We start from the raw sequence: 20,713 nt of genomic DNA on the forward strand, positions 1-20,713 counted from the left end.
GGCAGCAATCCCCCAGTGCAGTTTTGCAGGTATTGTACAGAGCCATTCCCAAGTACGAGACTGTGCTACTTTTAACAGTGTACTAGATCTATACTATTTTTTCAGTGATTTCAGTTTTGACAATAACAGCTTAGATAAAAAGCTGAAATACAATGAAGAATGACTCAAAATATTTATGATACTGTCTTGGATCTACTTGTAGCAAGGGGAAAAAAAATCATCTTTGGAAATCCACAAAACAAAGAAGCACGTATAGCATTCCTCAGAGCATAAGCATGCAAACTTTAGATAACCTTTAAAAGATATCTTAGAGAACATCAAATTTATTCATAGTAGAAAAAGGTACATAAAATACATTCTCAATATCCAAGTCTGGAATTACTATGAACTGAAAACTTTTACAATTTTTAAAAGAAAATAGCTTAAACTCAAACCAATAGGTAAGTTTACAGTAACTCTAACTAAAAGCACACTGCTCTACAAGTTTGAATTTGTACTGCACTCACTGAAATAATTTATTAACTATAACCTAATTTTCTTACAGCAGAGATGCAGTACAGTAGGGTTTACCACTATGTATTTTGCTATTCAGTTTAGAAACCCAATATTCTCTTACCTAGGACCAGTTACTGACATTAGGAAGAAAAACAACAAAACCACACAATATTAAAAACTAAAGGAAATTCTGAAGCAAAAAGGAAGAGAGGGCAGAGTGACTTATTCTGTCTGTTATCAGAAGTAAAGCCACAATTTTGTTAGGCTGAGTACAAATAAGTTCTGTAAAATGAGGCATTTTCATATAGCTTTGTTATTTAGTGACATTTACATTGGGGTTTTTTGTATAGAGGTTATTTCTGGAAAGCTACTCTGCAAACAATGTACAGTTACAGCTTCTCTTCTTTCAGAAAGACACAAGTATATACCATGTCAATATACAGGAGCTTCCTTGCACAACTCTGTAGTCACCACACTGTACAACACTCTTTCCAACAGAAAAGGGTACTATATTTTTATTAATTATCTGTGGCTTCTCTGTAAATGAAACAGCCTTTCATGCAGCAGCAGTACTGGCTGAGGATGGGGGAAGCAATGCTGTGCTGAGGCACACCTGGGCTGTTTTCATTCTTCCAGGCTGAACTGGTAACAAAATGTTTGAAATGGCTTTACTGCAGTTTACGTTAGTCAAAGTATCAATCATACAAAGAGGCTCTACGAACACCAACTCCAGAACCAATTTTGACTGTTGAGCTACCTATACACAATAATCAGGTAATGGTAAGACAAGTTAACACTGATGTAATTCTCAGAGGAACTGATTACAAACAGGTACATCGATGAAATGTTTAATTTCCTTCCTCCTCCCTTTTGTTTAGTGGAAACAGCAACCAGCTGCAAGGTAGAGAGCATGGAGCTAGGTTCCTGGAGGCTATTTGTTCTCCTTGAGGCTGTATTTTCACAACTCAACATTACTGTTCTAATAATTGGAGATCCACCATCAGTTTCTTTGCCACCAAAGCAACAGTAAAACTGATATGCTAGGGTACATGCTCCCTGACGTGGGTTACATTCAAGCAGAAAGGTAATCTCACCTCAGGACATCACGTTCCAGACTTAAAACTGCCCACTCTGCAGAGCAGCTGTACAAGTACCTAAAAAGTACAAGTACCTACATAATCAAAACCACGGCAGTTGACAGGTCGCTACATGCTGCTTAAGACTGAGTACAGCATCTCTCTGCAGGTCAATCACACAATCTATTAATGCAATCTATGTATACAACCTTCTCCATCAGCTTTAAATGCTGTTCCTATTTGTTTTCTGGGGTTTTGCTTGTTGTTTGGTTTTTGTGGTGGGTGGGGGGTTTTTTTGTTTGGTTGGTTTTTATTTTGGGGGTTTGTTTGTTTGTTTTTGGTGGGGGGTTTTTTTGTTGGTTTTTTGGGGGGTTTTTTTTGGGTTTTTTTGTTTGCTTGGTTGGTTTTTTAAAATTTGTATAACTAAGCAGATCAAAAGACTTTTCAACTTTTTCAACTTACTGTTCATGGAAGTCCAGCATTGGTGGCTCAAACCGGAGAGGTCGGCAATTTCCCCGATACAGGGATACACTGCAAGAAAAATTGAAATGCTGTAAAAGATACTACTAAATGACACATTTTTGCTCCCTTCCCACCTCAAACAGTGCTTTCTTAGCACAATATTCATTAATACTAGCAAAGCAACTAATTCAAAAGAAGAAACAACAAAAGAAACTTGTCTAGTCAGAATACCGTAATTTTATAACATGTTTATGTGGTGTCTCCAAGAAAGATTATGCAAGAGCAGATATCTTGAAAATGGACATAATTGAAGTGTAAACCTCTCGTTTATATAATGACGGCTGAGTGAAGCAACACACTAAACAGGTTGACATCATCTTTCATTGCAATATCCAAACATTGCTATGAAAGACTTTTTGGATATTGTCCAATGTGTAACAGTAATTTACATACACATCCCTGAGTTTCTCCAGTTACTTCTGTACTAGTACGTAAAAAAATCTTGGATCCATTTGATGGTACTGAGGCCACGTGAGAAAACAGCCAATACTGTTCAAAACTTGCGATATCCAGGAGACAGTGACTCTGCTCTGGAAACATTCCTTAGCTTTGCCTATACTAACCCCCCACTGGTATCTCTTTAGGAGAATTCTAGTAGATGAAGACCAAAACTTAAATAGCACTCACACAATCTAACAGTGAAGTCAACAAAGTATCTGGAAGCATTCTCTATTACTGCTTATTTTATCAGTATAGTTATACAGAGCACAATAGTTAACCCACAACAAAACTTGTAAGTAAAAAATACAAAGCAGTTTCATTGACTGAAACATTTTTTATTATTCAGAATGATGTGACTGTGACCACAGTTAAGCATCTTTGTAACTGAAACACTTTATTTTGAGCCAAGTAAAAATCCTATTTATACAAAAAACAAAACAGGGAGACAACAACACTAAAAAAATAAACAGGGAAGGCTAAAGAATAGAAGATGATCAATGGCTCCTGAATGGCAAGACCAACAGCCTCTTTTTTTTCTTCAAATGCTTTTTCTTCTGATATTAAAACAGCATTCTTGTTTTAGATCATTGTTTTCTGACTTTGTATCAATCCTAGATGCCCAAAGACAGAGCTGGAGCCACTTGTCCTGGGTAAGGAAAGCTACTCCACATACCCAGTTCTCTACCCAGAACTACACAGTTCTGCCTCAACAAGAAGGAGCAGCTAGGAAATGGGACATGCACATGTGGCTTGTCTTATGAAAGCTGGGGCCTTGAACTAAGATCAATCCAATTCCATCCAGTGCAATTCCAGGAAAACTAATTATTGACAAAATTCAGATGTCTTTCCATACTCCAGAACCACTTCAACAAGGAAGCTACTTACAGGAGTAAAAGTTTAAGAATAGGTTAGGAAATCTTAATTGTATCCTTCAATCAAAATAAAATCAAAAGCTTTTTAAATAAAATTACAATGTCTCAAAGACTCACTCTAAAACTCCACAACTGAAACTTCACACTTCAAGTATAATACACAGCATGCTAATCAATTTCCAGCTCTCTATGTTTGGATGTCAAAACATCTTCAATGCTACAGAGCCTAGTCACTAAAAAAAACTTTGTCCACATAAAAGTAATAAAACACTATCAGGACAGGAGTGGGCTTAGTACATCCAGTCAGCCTTAATATATACTTAAATATGTGTGTGTACATATGCCATGTGTGTGCAGATCACAGTACAACAGAAGTGAAGATATAAGAAAATGCCAAGAGGAAAAACTGTATTCAGATCTTAAAAAAACCCCTAAAATTCTTGCTACTCTTAAGTGCAGCTGTGACACATTACAGTTGTCAAATAAGAGAGTGCTTAGGTACACCTTCTCAGCTAAAGTCAAACCTCAAACCATAGAACAAATGCTCAACAATATGAAGTTTACAGAGACACTGGACACAGGAGAATACAACTGGAAAACTATACGAGCAGTTATGTTTCGTAAGGATAAAACGAGTGAATCGTATGTCTCCAGAGTTTAGAGTCTAATTTTAAAAACCATTTAGAGTGCATTTCTAAATTAAAAAGGTCAAAAAGCTCTTGTACCTCCATTGTCAAGGTAACGCTAAACAGAAACCACTCAAAGTGATCTTAAAAATAATTCTGTCAATTTCTTCCAAAATTAAAACCCTGAACAGTCAGACAGCACCTCTTTTGTATTGGTAATTATTGGTAGAATGACGTATCAACTCTTTTTATAGAAAAATGTTAAAAATATTTACAATCTTTACAAAAGTATATTAAAAAAATCTTTATTTCAAATGCATTGAAAATACTGTCAAGAGTAACTTGGCCTAACTTGAACAATCAGGACATACTCAATTCTCCACATATGTGTAAAATTTAGGCAACATTTTCTCATGTCACAGAGCTATATTATCCTGGAAAGTCAGCTGGACAACAAAAAACTTAAAATGGTTAAACTTTGGTAAAGGCAGCAACATCATAATGAATGCCAACTATGATAACAAAAGTAACAACTATAATAAGATTCAAACGGGAACAAGCAATATTGGGATTCACAAACTTTGCCTACTAAAGGGCCCAACAGGAGTCAACTTGCAGCAGACTAGGAAATGATTATAATGTCTGCTCTGCTGGGCATTTGCTCACTGAATGCTGGATACACCCATGGGTAGGGCAACTTTACAGCATAACAACATGAAGTTAATTACTATTGTATGCATGTAGAAATATGGCTCCCGGTCTTATATCACAATTTAAACATTTTTCTTTCCCTACCCCTCCAAGTTTTCTAACTTTTAAAGACAAGAAGAACAACACAAAAAAGAAAAGTTGCATCTGGAAGAAAGGACTGCTAATACCTGCCAACAAGCATCAGCAGACTAAGAACTGGCCAGGTGGCAGCTGAACCCATGATTTAAATATTCTCAATACCTTTTTCCTTCTGCAAGAATTTTGATTTTAAAAATGATACTTGAGAGTGAACTACACTCAGTCCCTCAGCAGGATCATTATCCTCCCTGTTCCATCCATGCTATATTTGAGTGGGCATTTACCTCAACTACTGACTAAGGTTCTGCTGCTACCCAGAAGCAACCTACTACCAGATGCAATTTACTGATGTGCAACTTCATGTCTCAATAATGTTAGTTACAAATGCTGTCATAAACACGGTCAAAATAGCAATGCCTGCAAACACTGTAGCTGATATAGGTATCCATCTGTGCTGAGCCACAATATTCTTCTGTCTTAAGGACATTCTTCAGTACTTCCATAATGCTTTGCTGTTTATCAGAGTACTAGGCACCCAATTTTAGATAATCAATGCACATCTTTGCACTTGGAGATGAAGAAAATGCTTGTCACATACAGTATTTAAAGATTTCTGCAAAGTTGGGCAGCAACTGTGTCTCTGTATCCTCACCTTACCTTTCTAGCTGTTCTGGGATTTCTGGAGGAGTTGTGTGCTCTGTGGAATCTTATCTGTAACATCTTTAATTACTATGGTAGAAAATTCAAATCTAAGCATACTCCACATTTATTTTTCCCACATTAGTTTAGCTGTTGTTTAAAGGGTTTTATTTCCTCTCTTGTGCCATAAATTGTAAAGAAATAAAGACAGCAGCATTAAGCTGTGAAACAGCAAGTGATCTCATGATTTTTTTTAGCAACATGAACTCTTAGAAAGCTGCTACTTTATTTCCATTACCACAAAATCAAATTAAAGCATATCTAAAAATAACTATGTGAACCTTTAAAATGACAAATTGGCAAATACTTCACAGTGGGTACTTTTTGTGCCAGAATCCTTGAAAGAGCCACTGCAGACTTTTTACCAAAAATGTTCTGTAAGTAACCTGAGTGCATCCACAACTTTTCAATATTTAAAAATAAGGCTGAGCTGCATGTATCAGAAAAGATATTTTAATTTTAAAAACGAAAATTTTTTTAGAAATATGGGTATTAATCACAGGTTCAGTGAGAAAGTGAACTCCCACCGAACAATGGAACCACTCCAGTATCTGGCAGTACCTGTTGCTATAAAGGCCGATGAATAAAAATACGAGCAACAATTTTTTTTAACAGGGCTACCCAGATAGTAGCTGGCTCAGATATGTCAACATTAACCCTGTATCAGAAAAACACACTCATACCAGACAAAGTTCAAAGCTAACAATTCCCAAAGGGGAGTGTCTGGGGAAAGAACAGGGAGAAGCTTGAATAGATGCACTGTAACCTGACCATGGGCATGAACAAAACAAATTAAATTGCTAGTTCATTTCCCTCCTTCCAATTAGTGCTAAAAAGTAGATCAGAGAACTGAATAAACTGTCTAAATAGGGAAAAAATATCGGCAAGCTATACCAAGAAGATATTATAATCTCTAATAAGGACAAACAAAGACAAGTCATCTAGAGAAATTAAATATTGCTTTTAGCAATGCCATTGAAAAAAATCACAGAAAAAAGGAAAGAGTCATGCAAAACTAGTAACAGCAGTGAGAGAGAAAAACAGAAAGCAAATTTGGTATTTACTATGTAACATGGTATCAGAGAGCTTGTGATGCAGACCTTCATCACATTGTGTCTGAACTTCAAATAGGCCAGCATTCCTAAGTGGAATGGACTATTTGTTTTCAGATATCTAAACCAGTGTTTTAATAGAACACACTCCAGAACACTTAAGTTTCCAATACAGAAAACAATCTTCTTAGCTGAGAAATTAAAACAAAAAATCCTGTAGGCAATCCAGTCAATGGCCTCAATCTCAAGAACCACCAAATTCAATTGTTTTCTGGGAAACAAAAATATTGCACCTAATGCGTGGATGCCAATATAGGCACTTCCTTTCTGCCATTGAGACTTGACGATTTAAACAAGATACTATTCCATTTTAAAAATATCAATAAAGTATGGCTCTATCCAAGACATAGAAATACACTAATCATTGTTATCTTTAGTTCAATTGTCATTCCTAAAAATTCATGTTCTCATACTTGCAATCTGACTGACATACTGCAGCACATAGTGAGTTTGCATTCCTGACCACAGCTGGAGATTTCATAGGTTTTTCAAAACTTGCAAAAAGAAGGATCTTAAGCCTGCAATTAAGCAACTATACACACAGTAAAACAGGAACTCATCAGAAATGGAAAATTCTTTTACTAGATTTCCTGAAAAGGAACAGAAAACAGGTTGTGGAAAAAACATAGCTGTATTTACTGAAAATGCACTATGAGTTTGTTGAATGCTACTGTACAAGAAATAAGCTTCGTTGTTACTGTTCAATGCAGTCATTAAATAAACAAGAGTATCTAATGATTCTCTAGAGAAAAATCAGGGACCAGGGTAAAAAGAGGCCACTTATTTTCCTTCTCAGATATTATACATGGCAAGCTCTTCAGTAACAGATTATGTCTTCAGGACAGGAGAGGACAAGACAGAGTCATGGGTTTCATAGTCTAGAGAAAAGGAGGCTCAGAGGTGACCTCACAGCTCTCTACAACCACCTGAAAGGAGAATGCAGCCATGTAAGGGGTGAGACTCTTCTCCCAGACAACCAGAGACAGAACAAGAGTAAATGGCCTCAAGCTGTGCCAGGGGAGATTCAAGTTGGATATTTGGAAAAAAAATCATCATGTGGTTAAGCATTGGAACAGCCTCCCTAGGGAAGAGGTGACATCATGATCACAAAACAAGTAGATGTAGAACTTTATGATATAGCTTAGCGGGCATGGTGGCACTTGGCTGAAGGCTGGACTTGGTGATCTTGGAGGCCTTTTCCAATCTTAATGATTCTGTGATGGGAAAAAGGAATGTGGGGAAGAATCTATCAAAAATAACATCAAACTTTTCTTCAAAAGGACACCAACAACTTTTGAAGCAGGCAAACAAACCCACTTTCTCCTCAATAAAAGAAACTACAGTAAAATGATTTTTAAAGCAATCTACAAGCAGAGCTCTGAGTTTAATTACATAGAATTGCTCTGTGATATACATTACAAAAGGAATTAAAGAATTCTTCAGTTTTTTATTCCACATGTGAAGCTTCTTCCTCATGAAGGGCCACGAAGATGATCAGAGGGACAAAGCACCTCTCCTACAAAGACAGGCTGGGAGAGTTGGGGCTGCTCAGCCTGAAGGAGAAGGCTCTGAGGTGACACTAGAGCACCTTCCAGTACCTAATATGGTTTACAAGAGAGGTGAAGAGGGACTTTTCACAAGGTCATTTAGTGATAGGACGAGGAAGAAAGAGCTTTAAACTGAAAGAGGGAAGGTTTAGATGAGATATTAGGAAGGAATTCCTTATTGATAGGATAGTGAGGGACAGGAACCTTGCCCATGGCAGAAGGATGGAACTAGCTTATCTTTAAGGTCCCTTCCAACCCAAACCATTCTATGATTTAGCTGTTCAGTATTAAAAACTACCTCACATTTTAGTTTCATTTCCTCTGTATGAGAAAAATAATTGAAAAAAAAAATCACATGGTTTGTATTTGATCTTTTTTACACTAAACCTTTATTACTCTTATGAAAAGTATCACAAACCTCACAATTAAAGTCTGTATTAAACTTTAAGAAAGATGCTTACCTTTTCTGTTGATATGAACTGAGGCCTAAAGTTGTCTCAGTCTGTAAAAGAAAAAAAAAATTAAATTTAAGACACCAACAGCATTTTACCCCCAGCAGGCAAAAAACCCCAACCTAACAACCTGGCAACTGCAACAAGTTAGTAAATCAGAGCTTGAAAGACAAAAGAAGTTCTGAACTGGAGCAAAAAATGTAAATTGTTTTTTTTCCAACTAAAGAAATTAAGTTTGGCCCTGGACAAGAACTGCGGTCAGTTCCAGTGGTAGGAATGCCCACAAACTATAAAACAAGCAGCAACTCAACAACCTAAAAACTGAGAGAAGGAAAAAGTCCCGGAAATAAAAACACTATATGAAACAAAAGAAAAACCTAGCATAAATGTAAGAAACAAACTACAAAGAAAAGCATATAGAACAAGAAACAGTTCAGCAATTATGTCATTGATGTAATTTAACAGCTAGAAAACAAAGAAGGCTATAATCTCCATCTGACTAGGAAACATCATCTCCTTCTCTGCTAATGATCTTCTAGCCTCTATAATTCATACACTTCCTTCAACTCTGCTGGACATTACAGTTAATTACCTGAAAACAAGGAGGTTAGGTTGTCTACGGATTTCCAATTAGTTTACTCTTGCCTAAGAAATACCAACTGGTTTAGAAGCCTGCATATGGAATGCCCTTCTGATACAGTTCATGTTAAAACATCGCAGACTTGGAAAACTGTCTTCCCACAGGGTTTGGTGATCAAACTGGGGATTTTAGTTGTCCTGTTAAAGACATGTCATGGCCAAGCTAAATATTTATCTCCTGAGCGTGGGAAGAAAGCTCACAGGTCTGATAAAGTCTATAGTGCACCTTGGCTCATCAGACCCAGTTCACCTCTAGCACAAGGATAGCACTTGTTTGCAATGGGAATGCAAACTTGTATCTCATTTCAGAACAAAAAATCAAGTCCCTTTGCTGGACACTTCACTGATTTCTAGTTCAGCTACAAATTACACTTTGTTTCTTTGGTTTTTTCTAAGCCAAAATTATTTTTTTAAATAGTTTCTTTGAAATGATCTTTGCTTAAAATATAGATTTTATTATTAGAGGAACTTTAATTTTGCTATTTGGAGACACTTTTTGAAAATTTTATAATTACTCCTATTAAATCACTGAGTCGACAAACATTAATGTTTGATTCATGTCAAGGATCAATTCTGGATTGTAAATCTAAGAGGTGTTCCAGATTCAGAATGAAGTTATTTGGTTTACTCACCCTCCAATTTGCAACAAACTAAAGAAAACTGGAAGGGTATTATTTACCATTGTAAAACAACGCTAATCTATTTGTAACTTGAAAGGCAACACAGAGCATTCATCAGATTTTTTTGGTTTAAAACCTCTGATATAGATAGCTAGACTGCCTTGCTAAAGGGTTATTACAGGAAGGGGCTCACATGAAATTACACTTCACAGTACAGAATAATCAGTGCAGTTTTTCCTCAGTGAGGAAAAGACTAAAAAACAAGCTAAGTTGTTTTATGTTATTGTAATTTCAATGTCAGCAAGCTTTCCTTTAAACTTACTTATGACATTTGTACTGTAATTAGGAGAACAGTCAATTTCTTATTCTTCATTAAAACACCATTATTTTAATGAACAGAAAAAAAAAGCTTACACATCTTTCCAAGTCTTCCCAGCAAAGGTATACTACTCATATACTCATAAGCTTTTAGTTCAGCTTCTTAACTTCCAATGTCACACTCCATTTTCTATTTCCAGTAAGATACAGGTAAATACTACACTCTGAAACAATTTACAACAGGTTGTAAGAGAAAGTCAATTAAAATGAAGAAGGAAGAAATTTAAAATAGTTTTAGTTAAGTGATGAATGCTTAAGGTACAAAATGTTTTCTATCTAAAACTTTCTAGGAAGTACTGCCTAACAAGTTAATTAGCTCTGAAATCTAAAGAAATAAACAGAAAAAGACAGATCTCTTCCTTCCATACCTTGTATTTTCCTCAGACTGGAATGACAAAGGCAGATCTTCCAGTTTTAAACTGCCACACATTATTTTCTCAATTCAACCATGAGAAAACTCATGGGTTGAGGCAAGGACAGTGGGTATATGACTTCTGTGACAGCATGTGTCTGGGAAGGTTTAGATTGGGTATTAGGAAAAGGTTCTTCACCCAGACGGTGGTTTGGCACTGAAATAGGCATTTAAGAAGTGTTTGGACAACACTCTCAAGCACATGGTGTGAATCTTGGGGCTGTCCTGTGCGGGGCTAGTAGTTTGACTCGTTGATCCTTGTGGGTCCCTTACAGCTCAAAATATTCTGTGATTATAATTCTGTGATTTCTTTATTTTGCTTTATCTTAGTGTCTTTATCTTATCCCATGAGTTTTCTCTCTTTCACTCTTCAGATTTCCTTCCCCTATCCCATCCCCTGAGGGAAGCAGAGCAAGCAGCTGTTCGGGGCTAAGCTTCCAGCTGGGGTTAAATGACAACAACCAAACTTACTCTGTGAAATTAACAGATATATAAAGCCATATATAAAACCCTGTAATCCTTACCAATGTCCTTGAAAGCACATTAATCACTAGAATTAAATAAAATCTTTCTTTCACCAACAAAGGGTTTTTTTCTTTCAAAACATAACTAAAGCACATAATTAAGTTACCAGCAGTTACCTGACAGTCAGATTATGGAGCTAACAGGTTCAGATCCTATGACAGGGCAACTAAAATAGCCATTACCAGCACTGTCCCATCCTTGACAACTAGCTTTGGCTCTAACAAGACAGCATGTTCTATTAAGTTGTTAGTTATAAGTACTCTTAAGTATCATAATTGGCTGTCAATACCTTAATATAAGACTCAGCCTAAGACCCCACCCAGGCCAACTTTTAGACAGAGGGCAGTGGAGATCAAATTTAACTCCAGAAAAATGCAGAAACAAACAGAAATACACATAACTGACAAAAGTGCAACTACTACATTGCCATGGCTGTAGTTAACTGTTGGGAGTTGAATTATCTGACTGCACACCCAAGGTTTTCCCCAATGTTCTGAAATTACACATTTGCTATGAAAATATTAAGTCAAATATCTGTAGATCAGGTATAAAATTACAAATCACTCTGATAAGACTGGTATTTCTGAGATATATTCAAGAGCAAAAACCCATCAAAGATTCATGTTTAAAAGGAAAAGCCTGTTTTTTGCTTACAGATGTCCATTAAACACAAGCAGCATTATAAATTCATTTAAATGACATTTTCTGTTTTTTGAGCAGGAGCTGTTTGCTTTTTGGTTTGTTTGATTGTTTTTGTGGGTATTTTGTTGTGTGGATTTTGCTGGGGTTTTTTGGTTTTTGGATCAGGGTCAATCAAGAGCAACGAAGTAGCATACCAGCTTCAGCAACCATAGCATCATGGAACTAAACCAAAAATAAATCTCATGTGGCAGCTTCTATAATTACCACTCATTTTTATTACATGTCAATCTTTCAAGTCATGCAGTAAACAAAAACATACAACTGTGTTCAGTTACAAATCCTAAATATGTTTTTGTTTGTTTGGGGTTTTTTTGGTTGGCTTTTTTGTTTTTAAGTTGATCTTCAAGTATAATTCTGGACCTATTGTACTGCAGTCTGGCCTGCTATTTTTCCTGCGTGACTGCACAAAACTGCCAGGAAGTAAAGCAAAACCACTATTTAATGTGTATGTTTTGTTTAATACTGTTGGTTTATCAGATAAAGAGAAATAAAATTATGCTCTTTAAAAAATACAGCTTTGTCTTTTCTTCCATAAAGGATACATTGTAAAAGAGCAGAATTAGCAAGATATGATTTATATGAAACATTTATTAGATCTTATCTGTGTTGGAGAAGCATTACAAATAACAAAATATTGTAATGATCAGGAAGCACAATGCATGTGCACACTACTAATATTTCAAGATATATAATAAGTTAAGTTACAGGAAAAAAACCTCCTCAATTGGATTAATTTCCCAATCCAAATCCCTAACAACAAAACCTAAGGTCAGCACAAAAGAAACAGTAGAAATATACAACGGAGTGGGAAAAAAGAGAGGGAAAAATCACCCCTTTTACCATTACTGGGCAGTATCTATGATCCTTCTGCCCAAAAGGCTGTGTTCAAGCCTTGAAGATAGATGATACTTTTTAAATATATTTTTTTTTTAATTTAAAGACAGCATATAACATTTAGGCTGTTGCTACTAACAGTATCATGCCTTAATTTAATCTCTTATATAACCCTAAAAGGATTAAACTATAAACCAAGAGGATTTCAGTATAAAGATCTTGAGAAAACTTGCACACAGTGAGCTAGAAAATTTGAAGGCAGGCAGTCAGCCAACACCATGGTTTCAAGACTTAAGAATCGTTTCCCTCCACAGGCTTATATTCTCAAGACAGATTTCACAGAGAATCTGTACCTCAAAGTACACCTTAAAGACTCAGTATAATTGTGGAAGACACCAGACAATAATCTGGCATAGATGGAGAATCAAAATCCATACTTTACAGCCTGAAGCTGTCTCTAAAGAAATACACATGGTTGCTAACTTCAGCCAGAACATAAAAACAAAAAATCCCACCAAACAAACAAACAATCACAACCACCAAGTTAATTTTAATGTCTCACCAATTTGTTATAATAGCTATTCTCCACTTCTTGGTAAGAGGTCATATTACCTAGCACTACATTCAGTCATCTAAACATAGGCATCTGCTGCCACTTGAGATAAATGTCCCAGGGCAGCCTGCCTGGTCTCAGAGTGACATCCAGAAGGACATGGTTTCTCCTACACCCTGTGCCATATCTGCCAGGTCCATGTAGATGCCCAGGATAGCCCAGGACATCTCAAATAGCACTGGTTACCTATGTTTAAGCAACTAAACTAGAGCTCAGAAGTCTTCAACAATGATGGTGGGGGCAAAGCAAGGAGGCAGACCCTCTTAGTCAAGATCTGGGGTTTCCAGACACCAAGTATATTTCTTTAATGTTAACAAAATTCTCAACAACCAAAGTTTTCTGCATTCCTACAAAAGAGAGTATCCACACCAATTTAAAAGACTGTTGCAGTTTGAAAGACTCAGAACATTTTACATCTTGCTATTTCATAGTAAGGCTGGCCCCTTTTTGTAAAAAAAGGTATGTGCTGCTTGCAACTAAATGTTGAGAGAGCTACAAAAGTGATACATAGATGGCAGCTTAAATCTTCATTGTTGCACTCATGAGCTCTATGATAATAATTAGCATAATTAAAAGAAACATAATTAATGAGGAATATCTTGCTTCAGGTAATGAAAAAATGAATGCTGTAATCTGAAAGGTAGCTAGAAGTGGACTGAAGTCATTCTTGCCATGGTCTTTCATGACTCAGACTCACATAAGGAAACAAAAACATCAGTTGACTGTAGCTGATGCAACACATGCTACCGACGCTGGCTTTGCAACAGTCACTCCTGGGCACCAATTATTTTTACCTAAAGCCTGGGGATGGCAATTCTTCCAGTACAAGAAGCAGAAGAACTTCAGCTGCTCACAAGCAATGGCAATGAACTAAGATGGCGTTACTCCTTTATAAAATCACACATACGGGAAAGAAAGGCCATCAAGTCAGCTGTTGCTCAGTGGAGATCTCATTAGTGCAGGTGGCTCACAGCTCTGGGCCATCATGTTTTGGGTATCTCAGAAGATAGAAATTCTACAACTTCTTTTAGTAACCTGGTCCAGTGTTTGAACCTCCTCAATTTAACAGTCTTTTTTTGTCTTGACATGGGTTTTTGGATCTGTGTCCAAAGCTTCTCATCCTTCCAGTGCACACAGTGAAAAATCTGGTTCCTCTTCTCCACACTGCCCACAGCAATCAGTATTCCTCTGGTCTTTTCTAATGGCTGAAAATATACATCCTAACATGAGACACCTTCCAGCCCCTGATCATCCTGTATTCCTCTGCTGTGCCTGCTCCAGTATGTCAGTGCCTTCCTTACACTGCATAGCCCAAACTGGACACAATACTCGAGCTGCAGCCCCACGGGTGGGGGGAAAAATCACACCCCCTATCTTCTGGGTTCACATTTGTTCACAATTCAGTAGGCTGGCAGTTGTCTTTGCTACAACAGCACACGGAGAACTTAGGTTCAACCTGTTGTCTACCAGAATCCCCCCATGTCTTTTCCTCAGTGCTGCTGTCACAGCCCTGCCTATCCTGTGACACAGGGTTGTTCCCTCTCAGGTGCAGGCCTTGCATTTGTCTGAGCTGAATGTCACGAGGTTCCTGTCAGCCTGCCGAAGGCCCTCTGAATAGCAGCCTTGCCTTCCAGTGTAATAACTACTTTGGCCAATTTGGTATCATCTCCAAACTCACTGAGAGTACACTCCATACCACCAACCAGGCTGCTAAAGACAACATTTAGCAGTGCTGTCCTCAGTTCCAAGCTCTATCACAGGTAACTGACTGCCAGCTGAACTCTGTCCTGTAGAATACACCCATCGAGGTCAATGGTCCAGCCACTTTACTGCTACCTACAAGGCCTGTATTCTTAGTGCTTTGGCTACACAGATATCAACAGGCATCACATCAAACCCCTTTAAAAAGTCAACATACAATATGAAAATTCGAGTTAATTAAAAAATACACTGAGACGTTGCTCCCTGAGAACACTATTGCTGATATACCAGAACTGAATGCTTCTTGCTTCTGTTAAGAGAATTCTTTGCTGTGCCACTGAGAATGAAGAATAGGTCACGCAGAAAATACTAAACTTCCTCCAGTAAGACATCAGCATTGCTGAGTCCCACAAAGGTAATTTGGTTCCACATCTTCTGTGTTACAAAGCCACTGCAAGTCATATTAAGGTCCTGTCTCTTTGTCATGTAGGACAACTGTTCTCACTACCAGTCTTTGTAATAAGCAGTTTACAGCAGTTTATGAACAAAGACATCAAAGTATTATATTAAGTATACATATATTATATTAAGTATATATAAGCACACAAGTTTTCTTTTTTTTCCTATTTCAGCTATTCTGCAAACCAGTAATTATCAGTAAAATAATTTCTAGGAGTTTACCTGTAAAAAATGGTTTCATACACTTATGATTATTGCAGCAGATTCATGTTAAGATAAGTTGACTGGAAAGTCTTACCACTTTCCTTTTTTATTTTAGCAATACGCTACTTTAAAAATACTACTACATACGCAGAAGTACTTTCCAAACACTCAGTCTGAATAAAAAAAGCAAAACAAAACAAAAACAATCACTCTAGGAAATAGTGGTCCCAACTATACTGTGCAGAAGAATATTAGATACCCAAGGCAAAAGCTCTAACAACAAATAGAATTACCCGGGAAACAGTCCTTTATTAGCTTAAAAAAAAAGAAAACTTTGCTCTGAAAAATAAATTTTCCTTTACTGTTCACTTTTCAAAGTAAAGTCCTCAAAAAGTGAGACAGTATGCCAGCTTAGCATGAAATAACAGTTTATTAAAAGTAACAGTTGTAGTTTACTTCAGCCCTCCTAATAGTTGCAGATGACATCATTGTCAGAGACATGAAGCATCTGTCAGGTCTGGACAAGGGTTGAAATAATCAGGACACATGGAGGAGATGGAGATGGCCTGACACTGACATAGCAAAGTTCAGATGAAGGAGAGCTTCAATGTAAAACTGGGAAGGGAGTAACTGATAGCACACTAAAGAAAACAATGTGCCTGGAAAGCATAGTGAAATATGAACTATATGAGCAAACAAAATGCTGCCAAAAATTTACAACTCATTTTGGCATTACTAACACAAGCATTACTAGACAGGGAAGGAACTACTCTGTCCTCTTTCTGAGCACAATGTCCCAAATAAATGCTATACTTTAAGTACTGATAAATAAAAATCCAGTAAAGTTAAAGAGTGCTCTAAAAAACCTGCACGAAGAAGTTGTAGGTAGATTATAGCACAAAATTCTCTTGATGAAGAGGCAAAGCAACCTAACAAAAAACCCAAGTCAACATACGTTTGAGAAAAAAGCAGCAGCAAAATCAGCTTAGGTATGAAACAACTATGTACTTCTCTAGAGGTTTTAAGAACAGAACAGTCAAGCACCAGCCAGGCATAGCCCATCTACACACAACAGCACCTGATAAATGTATACATGATCTCCCCCAAGGTCCATTACAATCAACCAAGTCTATGACTCTGAGGGGCCAAACAACTACATAGACATCTGCAAACCACCTGCTATTGAAGAAAACAACCAAACTGTACACTGCATTTACATTAATACTATTCTTACCCTATGTTCAGGATCTAAATGAATTATTTGAAGAGTTCAAAAAGTTGAGTTTTTAAAGGAACCAATTCACGTGAACAGACAGAATTAAGAAATTCCCTCATTATTTTAATTTAACCCACAGACAGAACTAGCATAAATTTATTTAGATATAAACCTTTAATCTGAACACATATGCTAAAGAACAGAATTCTCACTTTCGCTCTGGCAAGACAGAAGGTTGAACTACATGCTACAGCACTTTCTAAACCACAAACTCTAAGTCCACACCCAGAGAGTACAGTCTCTACTTTTGCTAGTTATTCAGTAGCATGAGCTCACGAAATTTCCACTGTCAGTTTATTTTTACCCATGAAATGTTTTTCTGCTTAAACATTTAAAGATTTATTCTCTTTCAGTAAATAGCTGATTTCAGTCAGACTGGTCAAACCAGACTTCTCAACACATTTCATTTATTTTTTACAGCAAAATTCCTGAAATGTGATTGAAACACGTAAGTATTTTACCAACAGTATATACTCCAAATAAGTAAAGAAAACCAGCATCAAGAGGGTTGACACTAACTGGATGGAAGTGGCAGGAATCCCTAAAAATAAAATTATTCAAGGCTTGGCATTTGATTAGCCTTAGTTGGAAAGCAACTCTTTCAAACAAGAAAAAGCTTGCTTCCACTCTAAAGACATCAAATTCTTTAGGGAAGTGGAGATAAACCAAGACTGGAGATAGCTTTGATACCTCACTGATTATTAATCACTTTATGTACTGTATTGGTTATTTTTTATATTAAAAAAAAAAAATCACCTGAAGGTGACATAACATTAGACAATACTGATTTACTACTGCATCATGGTATTTGTAATGAACAACAGACATTTGTGGAAGCTTATGGAAAGCCCGAAAGAGAAACAGTCAGTGACATCAAGGTACGTTTAAAACTTTAGTAACTCCTGTTCACAAGACATAAGCCTGGTTTTACAGCAGTGTAATGGCTTTTTTAAATTGCAGTAAGTAGTCACAAGAGGTCACCATATTAAAATCTACATGAAAAAAACCCAAATTATCTATTAGCTAGAAAACAGTATACGCTATCATTCTGATTAAAAGGAAGTGGTTTCACTTTATATACGTATGTTTGGCTTAAGAGCCACAACCATAATATAAAACATACAAACCACTTATCAGAAATTTTGTCTCTCTTGTTTTGCTTTAAATCAAACATTCAGCAACATATTAAGGGAAGTGGTAGCCCAATGAGATCTAAAGCACTGCAAATTTTATGGTGCAACATGCAGAATTGCCTGACTTTGTCCCACCATAAGAAGTTCTCTTGTCTCTGCTACACCTTGCAAGAGTGTAATTAACAATCCTTTTACTTTCCCATCTTTATATGACTTATTGAGTGGCTCACAGCAGTACCATTACTTTTTGGTCTAAGAACTGGTTGTTAATGGAGTGCTCAAATGAGTAAGATAATTACAGATTTGTAAGAGTAATTTGAATTAGTTTAAAAAAAAAGGATCCTGGAGAAAAAGGAACACTTAAAATATAGATGAGCAAATGTGACTACATATTCTTTACCTTAAACACTGGGCCAATGACGTGTCTGTCGTTTTTACTATACCACTTGTGTCAAACCAGGTGTATTGTAATAGAGTATGTAAAAGAAAAGAAACTAAGCCTTGTGGGTTTTTTCCTTGTATTTCTAGTGATATGTGGTATCTTCATGCAAGTTAAAGAAATATTCAGAGTCAAAAGCTTCAATAATTGAGACTGTAATCACTATATGGAAAACTTCCACCACTATACCCATCCAAACATAAGCCTATACACAGATATCTATTATGAGAATGTGTTTAGCACATGACAGCTAAACAACTGGCTAATGAGGAACCTGAGGCTTTTTTGTTTGCTTCTTTGGTAGGGTTTTTGGGGGGTTGGGGGGGGGGGGGCCGGGGTTTTGAGGGGTTTGTATTGGGGGTTTCCTGTTTGTTTTTAACTTCAGTGTTTCCTGTCACTAGTTTACATAACTTTGAAGTATCTTACTCTGGTACATTATAGTCTTAACACCTATAGTAAGATACTCTTGAGTTACAGAAAAAAACAACCCAAACAACTTGGTAGGCGGGGGAAAAAAAAGACACCATCATAAATCTGAAACATGTAATACGTTGACGCATATGTTGACTTGTCTGGACTAGATAGGACGTAGAAATTATAAATCAAGCACTGCACCTGGTAACTCCTCTGCTCCCTTTCAAGCAGTAGGCTATCACCATCAAGGAATTTTAAGAAAAATATTCTCAACATACATACAATCCACAAAATGCATGCATATGAAATCCTACTCAATAGAATTTCAGAGCTATGTAGCTCTAGTATCGAGCCACGCTGCTATGTATGTCATCCCAACTACTACTGCCATCTCAAAATTTCAGCAGATACCCTTTAAAATTAACTTTTTTCCTCTTTTGACTCAGACCAAAAGAAAACTGACAGGAATGGCAACATCATACATGAAAAACACCTACTTGCAACAGTAATTACTTCACTGCAGTAACTAGAATTTTTTTAAACCCAGTGGTAACTTGGTTCCAAGAACTGCCTTTAGGTTTGCGAATCTTACAACACTTGCAGTTCCTACAGATGAGTTAGCCAATTGCATCCCAACTCTAGATCAAGATGAGCGTTAAACACAAAGTATCCCCCAATTTTTCTGAGATAAAAGGAACTGGACAGAGAGACAGGCCAGAGAGAACCTGTGGTAAAACCCACCAGTTTTCCCACCACAAAACATCAGGGAACCAGAACCTCTGAACACACCAAAGTATACTGTTGAAAGTAACTTTAGAAAGTCCAAAGGTTCTGCAGACTTGAGCTTAATGTTTGCTTATTTTCAAAACTCCACTAACCCATGTGTTTCAAAAAGCAGCTGTCAAAAAGAAGACGAAATGTTGCTAGCTCAGATGATTTACTCAGATTACATACCTGCAATAGGTCTCCTTCATCAAAACGCAGCATTTCTATTATGCCATCCGACTGGATGAAAGCTGCAAAGAAAAACAAAAAGAATGAAGTAATTTAACAAGAACCCATTTAGTTATAAATGAAAAGAACAATTTAAATATCTAAAATCCGTTGTATATAATTTTGTAGACAGCTATGACAAACCAAAATAACAACGCAGAAGCTAACAAAATATCAAACACAAATCTGTGACACTAATTTTGCTCGAGAAGTACCACATGTGGCAAATTAGCCTTTTACTTAAAAATGTTTAACTCCAAAGGGAACATGTTCTTCAAGGGTCCCTAAAAAGAGTGATTGTACCAAGCTAACTCCATACTTCAATGAATATGACAGGCTGGGTACCTGAACAACTGAGTTTAATATGTCTAAGCCCACAAATAGTTCAGACACTGTTTGTTTCTGAATTTCTGTTTCATTTACACACCAACAATCTTAACTGTACACCTGGAAAGCCTCCTTCACACTGCAGCCTAATCCTTGGCATGGTAACAATCCTCTCCATCTTGACAGTCACATACTAAAATTTGAAACAGTTTAGAAGTGTTTGCACCATAGGACTAAACTCCATGAAAAGTTCATGCCTCAGTCACATATAGGATCCTCAAATGCTCCACTCACTTCCTCTACAAGTTTGGTCAGGCAATTATTTTCATTACCTCTTAAAATGTAGGGGATGCTACTTTCTTCTAAAGACAAAGAAATAAGGGTATTGCCCTTCCTGTAAAATATAATAATCT

General features: G+C 36.7%; 1 protein-coding gene across 1 annotated transcript in view; it reads right to left on the minus strand.

Moving 5' to 3' along the window:
* The window catches only part of TMEM131 (transmembrane protein 131), a 94,463-nt gene that overhangs the window by 54,468 nt on the left and 19,282 nt on the right, over nucleotides 1-20,713 (minus strand). The window contains 3 exon segments of the mRNA XM_042040969.1: nucleotides 2,034-2,102; nucleotides 8,641-8,681; nucleotides 19,935-19,996. Of these exon segments, the coding sequence (XP_041896903.1) occupies nucleotides 2,034-2,102; nucleotides 8,641-8,681; nucleotides 19,935-19,967 (143 nt within the window). The 5' untranslated portion in view covers nucleotides 19,968-19,996.

The sequence above is a fragment of the Corvus kubaryi genome, unplaced genomic scaffold, assembly GCF_017639235.1.
Source record: "Corvus kubaryi isolate FWS band 111438036 unplaced genomic scaffold, C.kubaryi_AGA036_p1.0 133, whole genome shotgun sequence".
Lineage (NCBI taxonomy): Eukaryota > Metazoa > Chordata > Aves > Passeriformes > Corvidae > Corvus > Corvus kubaryi.